The following is a 13307-nucleotide window of genomic DNA, read 5'->3' as shown; positions in this document are numbered from 1 at the left end:
GGCTGATCTGAGGACTCATATTGTCAAGGCATGATTCTTTTGACAAAATGTGTCACACTTAAAAGACTGCTAAAGCACAAACTACTTAGGAGGAATACAGGCAACCACATCCTTCAAAACATCAAAGTCCATGCACAACTGGTGCATATTTACAGATCTTCCCTCTCAACTTTGTGATCCTCAGTACTCCAGGTTTGCCAGGGATCCAGAATGGGGTAAAGCTGAAATCAGAACCACAGGATGGCTGAGGATGGCCAGGACCTTCTGAGGTTGCCTGCGCCAAGCCCCTGCTCAAGCAGGGCCACCTGAGCTGCCTGCCCATGACCATGTCACAGAGCTGATGAATTTCTCCATGGCAGGAGACTCAGTGCTTTCATTCAGTACTTGATTTTCTTGTGATTAGTTCTGGATCTTCTTTTTAATATTACTTTTGTTTGGTTTTCTTTTTTTTTTTTTTTTCCCCTTGATTAATCAAAGTATGGGGCTCACCCTATCTCACAGGAGGAACTGTTGTAATGAAGCTATTAGTGCAAAATTGTTAACTAGTTAAGATATTATCAGCACTACAGGACATTTAATTTGTAAAGCCAGGTATTTGCAATGAAATGAGAGAAATACTGCAAGCCTGGCAATAGTCCTAGTTACTACATTCACAATGCACATTGCAGGTTTACTCAGGTGTGCTCCGCACATTGATTTGTAGAATTTAAGGAATTTATGCCTTTACAGAAATAAAGTTTTCCTTGCTCACATTTAAGTAATACTGTTAAATTACTCTATTAAGTAAATTCAGGGGAAGAAAAAGAGCAAACAGCTTTCATAAAAGCTAAATAAAAAGAGACTCATTTAGCTCATTCTTTTTGTCACAAGTTTGACAAAAAAATATATCCAAGCAAGTATCTCTTTTTTTTGTTATTACACAGCTCATAATATACATTAAACTTGTTTTGAAGCAGCATTTTAGTCTTGGGAAACTTCAAATTAAAATAGAGTAAACTGTTTTTTTCCCTGAGAAAAAATGCATCATTCATTGTGATGCAATAAAAGTATTCACAACAGACCATTTGGCAGGATGTGGGTAATGAAGACAGATGTTGGTGGGGGAGAAATGAAACAAAGAAGTAGAAAAAGCAATTCTTGAGAAGGATAGTAATTCCCAAATCTCAAAAAAAAAAATATACTAAAATAGTCTTGATACTTATGCTTTCTTAACTTTTCTTTGTAAAAAAATATGACACAGGGAAAAAAAGAAAATCATGGCAATGAAAGACTAATGGAAAAATAATAATTATGACTTAAACCACTTGGTCTAGAAGACTCCAGAAGTTCAGTAACTATGAACTAATTTCTTATTTTAAAACTCCTTCAATCTTAGTCACTTAAGATTCCTTAAAAATTGCTTGGTTCAAAAACAAATAGCGAACATTATTTCCATTTTAGAAGAACTCCCCAACTTCTCTGTATGTGAAAACATTTACCAGAAGGCAATTCACCCTACAGACAGAAAGGCAGTGAAGTATGAACAGACAGTACCACGGTACTGGGGACAGCAACAGGAGCTTCCACACCTCAGGCTCCCTGCTCAGAGAGAATCAAAAACTAAGAGGGCAAACTAGCTGCCACAACCGCCCCTCCCTCGCTCGTCATCAAAGTAAGGTCAATTTAACAATTACAGGAGCACCTAGAGTAGTGTTTCAGATTAATGAAGTGCTTTGATGCAAATCTCTGATTGTCCCCACTTAAAATGCTTTGCTTTGCATCACTGAATAGTCTCAGAAACATAAATTAGATGCCTTTCTGATTAAGGTCAACAATACACTCTAAGAGAGCACCTGAAGTGCTACTCTAAAATTAGACAAAATTAAAATAATATGAATACTAGGTGCCCAGTACTCAAAATATCCAGTCCAACTGGTGCTTCATGACTTGCCTGTGTAGAAAAATCTTACAGGATCTCCTGAATCAAACTGCTGGATAAAACTAGTACAGGTATATTACTATTTATAACTGATATTACAGCAACTGAACCTTTTTTTACAGAATAAACAGCATCAGTTACTTAGGATCCTTGAAGGAAATAAAACTCTAATTTTCCTGAGACTAGTGCATTTAAAATTCTCAGGCACAATTTACAGTGACAGTTGCATACACTTAAAAGGAAAAGATCCAGACAGACCAGACCATCAACCCTAACCTTCTACACTACAAAAACCATGGAATGTCATTACTGCTGAAACACAGATATACATGGATTTATATGAGATATTTCATATTATGGTATTGCACCAACAAAGGGTGCACGCTGCACATCTGTAACACACAGGTTTTGTCTTAGGTTTTGTCTAACAGGACTGGAGCACCTCCCCAGTGAGGACGGGCTGAGAAAGTTGGGGCTGTTCAGCCTGGAAAAGAGAAGGTTGTGTGGAGACCTCATGGCAACCTGCCAGTATCTGAAGGGGGAATACAGGGAAGCTGCAGAGGGACTCTTTATCAGGGACCATAGTGACAAGGAGTTATAGGAACAAACTGAAATGAGGGAAATTTAGGCATTAGGATGGGATATTCTTTACTGTGAAAGTGCTGAGAATATGGCATGGGTTGCTCAGAGAAGCTGTAGATTCCCCATCTCTGGGAATGTTCAAGGCGAGGCTGGATAGGGTTGGAATTAGATGATCCTTAAGGTTCCCTCCAAGCCAAACCATTCTGTGACTCTAGGTGAGTCACATAATTTGCATTTGTTTTGGTGGTTTGGGGTTTTTAACACTGCTTCTTACTACATTTTAAAAACTAGTTTTGTATGAATTGTTAACCTCCATTAAAAAAACCCTATCATTTTTTCAATTCTTGAAAATCCAAACAGACCAAACATTGTAACTTTGCAAAACCACTCTAAATTACCGAGAAACTTATTTATATCAAACAGCACACAGCTACTTCTATTCAAAATACAACCAGTATCTTTTTCATCTAAGAGGTCATGATGCAATGGTGTTCTAATAGACCTCTGGGAATGCGTCTGAATTTGAAAGTTCACCTGTTGTGTTTCCACAGAAACTAGCAAAAAACTTTATACCCCAGAAAAAAAGATGCATTTCAGCTACTGCAAAGCATCCCTGGCTTTTTTGCTCTCTTTTTAAATGAAGAAGCAACCTCAGCCACCTTTTGAGATCAGAGAGCCAGAGGAAAGAAGCAATGGGCACACATTATTTGCTGGATAAGCAGGACAAAAGGAAAACAAGACACTAGAACTTTATCAGCAGGCATGTGTAAAAACTGAGCCTGAATAATCAGCTGATCCTTGGACTTCACATTATCCTCATCTTTAAACTATGGTGAGCCGCACTGTAGCAGTACAACACACAGAATGTAGTATGTGCAGTTATGTCAGCATAATTGTTCTATTGCATAAAGCCACCACATAAATATAGTATATGACACAAAACTCTTCGACTAGACTAGTCTTCCACAAGTCCAGCAACAAAACCACACAGGAAGCATTTGTGAAACACAATAAAGCAGAGGGAACACTGGAGATAAATAACAACGATCTTTCTCCTTGTCTATGTTCAAGTTACCATAAGGATAGACATCAACCTTGGCATTTCTGTACCTTCTTTCTCATACACAATTAATTCTGTTATCCTACCAGTGCTATCTCTCCTAATCCAAGCTGGGCACGTCCCAAAGTCTGCCAGGCATCCCAGGAACGTGGGTTTCTCTGGACAGCCATTTCTGCTGCGTGCACTGCTGGGAACATTTCATGTAAAGACATCAGGACCTGTATCAGAAATAGAAAAAGAAGAGGAAGAAAAATAAGCAAAACTGAAAATAAATTTAAGTTTTCTGGGATTACCCAAGCAACAACCACTGTTTCAATAACTAAGATTCATTTTACCTAGCTTTTTTTAGTTAAAAGTTGCTTGTCTGACCTCAGATAGTCACCCAGACTCATTTCAACCCCCACAGAGAGAAACAGGCATGCTAGAGGATAATTCACCCAAACTATTCAAGCAATGCTATTAGAAGTAGATTCACTGCTTCTGAAGGTGTCTCTCTTTGTCAACAAACCCTACAGTCTATAGAAGCATAACAAAATAGTCAGAAGGACAAATACATGGAGAGCTAAACATAATAAATGTGCAAGTGCTGTTGAAAAACTCCTGGACTGTATTTATTCTTTTTAATAGAGAGCTGTAATCTACCAGAAACAGTGCAGTGCACATGATATAATTATAGAAACAATCCCTGTAACTCAGCATGGAAACAGACCTTAACAATGACTGCTGTATTTAGAGAACAAGCATTCTGCAGAGCCTAACTTAGACGTGAAGTCACCTACATTAAGTAAGGAAAAACGTGGTTTCTGAATGTGAAAATCTCTGTTACTCAGCAGTTACCACAGGATTATTCTCCTTCAATTGAATCTCTATAACTAAGACAATAAATCACAGTTAGCAATACACAATGTGGCTCAAAGCTTGCCTTATGTTTCCAATGAGATTGGCACATCACCTGAAGACCTGCATCACTCTGAGATCATGATTTCAGACACCCACATGCTATGGTGATAGATACCAGTGTAAGAAACAAATGACAACTGCATTCCTGCAGTATGATGAGAATGTCAACCACAAGGGTTAGACTCATGTGTGGGCAACCACTTTCATCCCAACTGACCACAACTATGATGAATAATATTAGAACTTGTTAGGACTATTGCTGAAGTTCAAAACAGATTTATTTAACCTTATTGTTCCATGATATATTAAATAGATAAATATGAGTGTGGAGTAGAGCAGGATTTAAATGTGATGATCTTGAGTATTTAATTAACAAATAGTACATGCACAGCATAGAGGTGCATGTGTAAAAGAGAAAGAGAGAAAACGGGAAGGCAAAGAATTGCTACAGAAAGCAACCCTGCACTGAAAAAAACATGAACCATCATAAGCATAGCTTCTGAATAGCCCTTTAGATTGATACTTCTGCTGTTCTAGTATGACTAAACTTTTCTAAAGATTAGTCGTATGGCTTCACTTTAATTCCATTCAATGGACTGTACCTTAGAATTCTTTTAGGAAGTACCTAAAAAATCTTTAGAAAAACAATCTATAGCAGTATATCATCTTTCCTCTTTTTCCTGCTCAACAATTCTCAATGACTGCATTTGGTATCAAAGTCTATGATGAATGTTATGTGTTTTTCCAAAACTTTCAGATTAATTACATTTGTATGGGCAGTTTCCCCTATCTGCAGCAGATGTGTGAAGTGAATCAAACTGTTACCAGTGGAGATGGGTACATCCTACCAAGATGAAGGGATTCTGCATCTATCAGCTATCTTCTACATCAGTGTCTTAATGTATTTATTCTCGTAAGAGAAAACAAATCCAAGTATACATTCCCAGGAACATTTTTACGCATCCAAAGTACTCTGTATTTCCCACCAGTACTTTCTACTGCAAACTAATTACAAAACATCTGTGAAAATGCTTAGGAAATAATTTGTAGTATTTAATGAATTTCACTGGTTTGTTTACTGAATTACACTTTACTAATAAAGGTACTTATTCCACTTTCATCTATTTATGACTATTGTGTGCACCAGCATAAACAGCTGCTTTAAAAATGCTCTTCCAGATCACGTAGTAATTACTTTGCTACTAATAATTTTGGCATTAGATTCTCCAAGTACATTCAAACAAACACACATTTGAATGTATATGCTTTTTATCCAACACAGGTAATTTTTTAGTTATTAATAAAATTACTCAGCTACACTTGTCAGTCAATATAACACACATACTTATTAATGCACGCTATTTTACTACACTTTTTTTTTTCAGGTGAAGAGGTCATCAAAATGAACCAACGATGGCAGACATGAGTGTGTGCAGCCTTGTCTTGGGTTACTCTACCTGTACATCATTACCACTTTAATAAAACACCCCTGTATGCTACTTGGAAACTGAACCAAAAAACCAGCTATTCCACACCTGAAAAACCACAATGACCAGGGAATAAAAAACACTGCCAGCACAAATATTTCCTGTGCACAGATTTGATAAGTGGTGCTCAGTCCTTCTGGGGTACAGACACATGGGCAAGACAAAGCCAAACAGGAACCACATGCGCTGTAGCCCTCCCTGTCACACAGCATGCCTGTCACATGCTCAATGTGCAGCCACATCAAGTATGCGTGTATACATATACACACACACTCATAATATACATACAGAGTACATATAAAGCAATGTGTGTATATATATATATATAATGATATACATTGTACAGTCATAATACTCTATTAAAAAACATTCTTAAAATTAATAAAAAAAATTAGGAAAATAATTTATGAGGCAGAAAAAACATCCTAAGACTCTCACAGCAGGCACACACACACGCACACACACCCACACATATGAGTCAAAAGTGACTGGAGGGAAATATAAGATATTCAGTAAGTGGATTTTCAGGACTTGCTTTACTCAAAGAAATCTATCCTTATTACACGCTTTAAAACAAAAGCATCCATGTCCTATAATAACTTTATTTAACAGACCTTTAGAAAGAGTCATACAAGAGAGATTAGAAGAATTGGAAGAACTCCGTGGCAAAAAACCAATTAAACATGGCAACTCTCATCAGAAGACTGACCAAGTATTAGAAATCCAGGCAGCAGAGTGACCCATCATGTTCTGCCCACAATATTTTAGAAGTGTTATGAATCTGAGTAGGTTCTGGTATTAAAGGAGCTCAGTGGATTGAGGCTGAATCACTACATATAGATACATTCCACATCCAGTGAAAATGACCCAATTCCTTTTTCCATCCAGTAACCCATTTCAAAATAAAGTTTAATAAAATTCATCCTACCCATAAGTAGTTTACATTTACTCATGCTCTAAAGAAATTACCATTGCACCATACAGAAATGCTTTATTGCAATTTAGATTTCTGGAGTTCACATTAATTTTTTGATAGTTCACTCTTCTCTGTACACATCCCAATTTAAGAAAAACAAATTTAAAATAATCAGCACTTACTAGCTGTTATAGTCTAAAATTTCTGGTCATATCTTAGAAACCTTGTAATTTCTTAAGTAGGAAGACAGACAGAAGTTGAGTTCACTCAGTTTCTTCACTGAGTTCAACATTAAAAAAGCCTTTAGAAGAGGGAAATTGAAAGATTTGAAGATTATGGGTTTCATATATAAAAACAAAGATGTGACATGCATCTGATAGCCTGGTCCTGTTCAGTGAATGAAAACTGAGGATGTAACATTGAAGAAAACTCTTCATTTCTCATACAGCTGATGACAAACCATCCAAAAAATATTAAAAAGAACTTAACCTGGCAGTTTACATTTGAATTTACTTGTTTCTAAAAATACATATTAAAAAACCTGCATTGTCTACTTTAAAAATTTTGTCATAGTTGCATAGTTATCTGAGATCTGAGGTGCAAGTGTCACAAGATAAGCAACAGTGAATTCTCAGGAGTAGTACTAAATAGCAGCAAGTCTGGCTCTCAAGACAGTTTTTTATATAACATCACAATGTATCAAGTCCTTTGATATGCCTCTTCATCCAAAAATGTCCCACATGGTCCAGTCACCAAACATTAAGATGAAAAATCAGAGAGTATGTCAAAGTCTGCTCCTCCATCTTTGTAGTTCAAAGCAGTAACAAAATAATCCAGTCAATATTTAAAAAATTCATCTCACAATTAATTTTGAGCAGTTTTAGTGGCTTCATTAATATAGGCACTCTTTATCTATTCCTTTGAATATACTTACAATATTACTTATATTAGGCTGCTGTTGTTGAGTCTTTTTAAAGATTTTTGGTTTTCAACAAAAATGCAGAAATGAATGTGCATAAACATTTACTTTCCAGTCATTGCTCTTGCAATGGGGAAACAGCTTAGGCTGATGATGAAGTATCAAGTATGTATACTGACAGATCTTGCACACAAATAAAAATGGACCCCTATCCTCTCAAAAACCAGAAAAAATCTGTTTTTAAATGGATCAGAGAGTAGATGAGAGAAATAGAAAAAAAATCTCATCAAATTTTATGGCTTTTTGAAGCAATTGAGCAATTCCATAGTTCCCATGTGATTTTCTGGGAATACACTGATTTCAAATAACTTTGACAACTAGGAACTTTAAACACTATTTCTGCTCTTCAGAAGTACTGAAAGACATTTGTCCTACATCTGGTAAAATACAGATCTTTGAGAACTTACCACAAATATTTAAAGATTCCTACAGTGCCATTATCATATTTATCTGAGCTTCATATTAAACAATTCCGTATTGAAAATGTTAAGTTTGCTGTTGAGAAAGGAAATACTAAAGAATGGAGAAGCTGCTCTGTAACCCAACATAAGGTTATCCTTATAAATGTAAGGGTATAAGACAGATATTCCAGCCTGTGCAAAAAAACCCAACTTCATCCTCCAATGTTAATTCTCCAACAGATTTTCTTAATGAATAGACATTTTCTTACTGACAGAAAATTAATACAGACCATAAAGAATCTTTGCATATTGCACAAAGTCATTCCTAACACGAATCTCCTCCTCTAGCATGTGACACATATATCAAGACAGGGGATTTTTATAGACCCAGAGCTGGTCATGGCATTTCTGAGGCTGCTGAACAGTTCCTCCAAAACATTTTCACTGAGCTACACTGTAATAGCTGCAGTATTTGTGCTGGTATGCTGGACTGGAATAACACATTCAGCTCTAAGACAGTCTCTTTTAAATATTGGCCACAATGTTTTTTGAATTAATTACGCATTTCTATTTTGGCAAAAGTGAATTTCTACAGCTCACATCAATGCTTTTAGAAGTACAAAGGTATCAAATTACACATTCTACTAAACAGCTTCCAGTAAGTATAAGTCATACTACAAAAAAACATCTGCAATAAATATTTGCATGTATGAAAGAGACATTACCAATTGAAACATCACATGTTTTATTTTAAAAAATCAAGAAATAGTTTTATAAATTATATTTTGTACACAAGCTTTTCTTGTGCTCTCATTCACAGTGTAACAAGTGTTATGCAATACAAGAAAGTGAAATCAAAAAGAAATGGTGCAACTGCTGAGAACTGCTCTCTTTTTCCAGAAAGAAATCAAAGGCATGGTAGCAGAGAGGCCCGGGCTCCTTCAGCATTTTTTCCAGTTTTTTCAGCTTTCATTATTCTCCACTTGTATCATTAGACAAGAACAGATAATTCGCAAGATGAATCAGAGTAACACAGCTGTTTCTCAGTTCCTCTTGGTCAGCAGAAAAACTGTGTGTCTCTAACTCACCTTTGCCACTTTGCTGATATAAATACAGGGACTGGGGAGCCAAGGAACCAACATCCCCTCAATATTATTATCTGGAGCACAGATTGAAGCACATCGTAGCAAGCACCTCTTTGGATAATTCACTGCATCATAGCTCCAGTCCAGGTAAGCTTACACACTTCACAGTTCTCCTGCTATTTTCAGTGTGAAAATATTTACTTTTGGTGTAATTTCAATTAAACAGAATGCTTTTGGGGACATATCTTAAATTCTTGCATTCACATAAGACCATAATAAAAACAGTTACAAGGGAGCTGTTCACTAATTTATCCCACTGAGCAGAACTGTCCTGAAATTTTAAACAGCTTTCTGTTTTATTCAAAACAGAGTTAAATCTTTAAACTGTGATAATAAAGTTTACCAATACCATCTTCACATCTCAGCACATGTGAAGACCTTCTTTATTAGTGAAGTTAAAAATTAAAGTTGTAAAGAAACTGCTAGGTAAATTAACACCCTTTACAGCAATCTGGAGTGCTGCTAATTAAAGCAGAATTGTATTATCCTATGTCTTCTAATAACGCATAATCAGGATACAAAATTCCTTAATACATAGCTCTACAGATATTAGAAATTTACATGGGAACAGAAAGCATTGAAACAAATTTGTTGAAGAAAAATCTTTCAAGCACTTCCAAACACAGAGAAGTCCCAGGCCAAGCTTGCTGGAGCCTGGGAAAAAGATCAGGAGAGTAGTATTGCTACATGCTCATGCCATTTGTGCAACTCTTTTCCAGCCATTCCACTAGGCTAGACAGCTCTTTCACTTACACTAACCTTTATGGAAAAACAACAAAACACTTTTCCCAAAACAATTTAAAGAAAAACCTTTAAGCCATAAGAAACTCTAAAACCAAATGCATAACCTAGTAAGATTTAAACATTCTGCAGCTACATAAAATAAAAGCATCCTTCAGTATTCACTGCCTTGAAATGAAGTCATGATTCTTTTAATAATTCTTTTGCAGAATCAAACTTTCTTCACCAGACAAGATGACCGTGAGGAGCAAATGTGGTAATATCAATTAGAAAAAACAGCCCACACACCCTGGAAAAGAATCAGCATTGGTTCTTGGAGTTTGTTGGGGTTTGGTTATTTTTGGCTTCTTTTTTGGGGAAGTAGGGGTGTTAGGGTCTTGATTGGGGATTTTACACAATAAAAGAACTAGAGTAACAACAAAGATACAAAAACTAAACAGTATGGCAAACTTTCTAAAAGTTACATAATACATTCACCATTTTTTTTCTCTTTTCCTCTCTTCCTGAAACAAATTAGTTTTTCAAGACCACTTGGTGAAAACTCAATAGGCACAGCTTATGGGGCCTGTTGAGACGCTTCCTAGAATCCAGAGGGCTCCTACAGGAGTCACAAGAAAGCCAGAGTGGAGCTTTTAACAAGGGCATGTAGTGATAGGATAAGGGGGAACAGCTTCCAACTGAAAGAGGGCAGGTTTAGATGAGATACTATGAATCTTTTACATGACTGGTTTATCTGTGTAACACTTAATACGAAATCAGATTAAAGCAAACCATTTGTACACAGTACCCATGTTTAATATTGACAGTAGATAGTATTAAGCCCAATCTTTAGAGAGAGCAGGCAGATTTTTAATGGTCAGATTTGCTAATCTGTCACACTAAGGCTCTCCTTGATCCCTCCAAATCTTTTTTTTTCTCTGCAATGTAGCAACCCATTTCCAACCCAGCAAAGATGTTTACTGTGACTGGCTGGGATAACAGCATTATTCCAATTTCTGTTAAAAGACGCCCTGTTAGTTGATAAAAATGAAACACCTAAATTGTGTCGCAGTTCCTGCACACAGCAAATAAACAACGTTGCTCAGTACCAGTTCACAAGCACAATGTTTTCTTTTCTAATTTCTAAACTGGCAAATAACTGTAATGCTTTACCTGTGATTTCATCTCATAAAGTGTAGCATCCTCTGGAGTTAACTGAAGTGCTTCATCCCACTTGACAAGAGCCTCTCTGTACCTGAAGTTAAAACAATATTAAAATGTCAACATATTTGAAGGGACTGGGTTTTTCTTTTTATATCCTGACACTGTCCTAAAGAAAGTGCCATGGCATACAATCAGTATTAATTATTTTTCTAATCACTTACCCATAAGAACTGTTTTCAGGAACTGGGTATTTTTGTTCTAATCAAATGGATGCTAAGTATTACTACAGAACTGACCTCAAGTGAATTTACAAGGCAACATTGGAAACCTGAGGCAAAGCTTAATGACTTAAAACTAGAAATCTTGAACTGAGTCCAACTTCCCTCACTGTCAAAATCATCCTTACCCAGGCATAAAAAAATATTTAAAAAAAAATATTCTGAACTCAACATGCCATGATGCAATCATATTTTAAAACTTTCTAAAACTTTATTCTAAAAAGCCTACATTTCTGTACTGTAAGATAATGTAAGACTCTGAAGACATATAAACAACTTTGGGATACAACTGTAAGAAGTGGAAAGTAAACAGCTATAATGAAATCACTCTTTGGGAAAGCATACACCATGTTGCTCTTTCCTAGGAAAAAGAGCAAAACAGAAGAATTGACTAAAACAAATAAAAAGTAGCTTTTTGTCTTGAACAAATAAGTAAAACTTGAACCACAATGAAGAACTGTAAAATGAATAGTGAGATGCAATTACAGGCTTTTCACAATAAAGGTGGCCTTTCATCAACATTAATGAGTCTGTGGGGTTATCACATGTTCTCTGAAACTTCAAAATCCATATCTGTTATGGAACTGTGTGGGAATGCCTGTATTTATATTAATTACACTGCAAAGATATGAAAACAGTTACTCTTGGGAGATGCACGTGCTTCAATTTTAATATAGTATAGGTAAAACTACAGCAATTTTAACATGCCCTTCATACAAAACAGTTTTTATCTTCCCCTACTCCCCATTGTTCCTTCCCTTTCCTTTCTCCAGTTTTCAGTCCCCTATGTTGTTTTACAGCTGCAGGTTTGCCAGAGCAGTCACATAAAGACTTCAGAAACTTCTGAATCCATTCAGAATAGAAAAACAGACCAAAAAAGCAATGCAACTGAAGACAAACTCTCAATATGATTCAGGTATTATTAGTTTGCAAATTACACTAATAAGTGTGATGTTTGAGTGCTAAGCAAAGGACATTTCAATAAATTTTCACATTTCCTCAAAGTTCAGGCACCAGCTGCACATTTTTCATCTCAGTTTATGCCCCATAGGCAGGTGTTCACCCTAAAGAAAACATCATCACATTTTCTACATGCCACAGTAGAAGTGTTATGCTGCTATTTACTTAGTGGGGACTATTTTTGGACAAGAAGATTATAGTTTAGTTCAAGACCTAGCACAGATTTGCAAATAAAGCCTACATGAATAAGGGTCCTCAGCTCAGTTAGATGGTATCCTGGCCAGGCAGATTTTGTGAGTACAGCTAAATTGTGAGTACAGCTAAAAAGCAGCTTTGGAGACTAGAGAAATTAGAGTAATAATATCAGTAACCAGAGAGGAAGGACCAGCACCGGCATTCTGCAATTAAAAAGATTTAAGAAAAGAAGCTGCCTTTCAGGAACCTTCATTTTTACTTCTATATTTTTACTTCTTTACTCAAAGCAACAATCTGAATGTGATAAAACTGAAAGCAAGAAACTGCTAACTCTGAAAGAAGGATCAAATATAAGCTAATATCCCCCAAATCCTGCTGGGTTCTGCTGCTGATTTGTCAACAGTCTGCCAAGAGAATAAAGATGGACAAGGGAGAAAAAGTAGTACATTCACAGACACAGCATGCTATGTGTGTTGTGTGTGTGAACAGTAAATGATGTAACTCTGCCTGTGAGCCTCAGAAAGTGTGATCTGAGAGAAGGAAGAACAGAATGGCAGAATCACTTCCCAGACTAAGAACACAATAGCAGAGGGCTGGTGAAG

General features: G+C 36.3%; 1 protein-coding gene across 2 annotated transcripts in view; it reads right to left on the bottom strand.

Moving 5' to 3' along the window:
• Nucleotides 1-13307, bottom strand: part of TTC33 (tetratricopeptide repeat domain 33) — a 43881-nt gene that overhangs the window by 8221 nt on the left and 22353 nt on the right. For both annotated transcript variants that reach the window (XM_009095809.4, XM_030237174.2), the window contains exons 3-4: nt 11282-11363; nt 3647-3778 (exon numbers count right to left, since the gene is read on the bottom strand). In XM_009095809.4, the coding sequence (XP_009094057.1) occupies nt 3647-3778; nt 11282-11363 (214 nt within the window). The remainder of the gene's footprint in view (nt 1-3646; nt 3779-11281; nt 11364-13307) is intronic.

Source organism: Serinus canaria, chromosome Z (genome assembly GCF_022539315.1).
Source record: "Serinus canaria isolate serCan28SL12 chromosome Z, serCan2020, whole genome shotgun sequence".
Taxonomy (NCBI): Eukaryota; Metazoa; Chordata; class Aves; order Passeriformes; family Fringillidae; genus Serinus; species Serinus canaria.
Note: the sequence above shows the minus strand (reverse complement) of the source record. Positions and strands in the feature narration are given on the sequence as shown.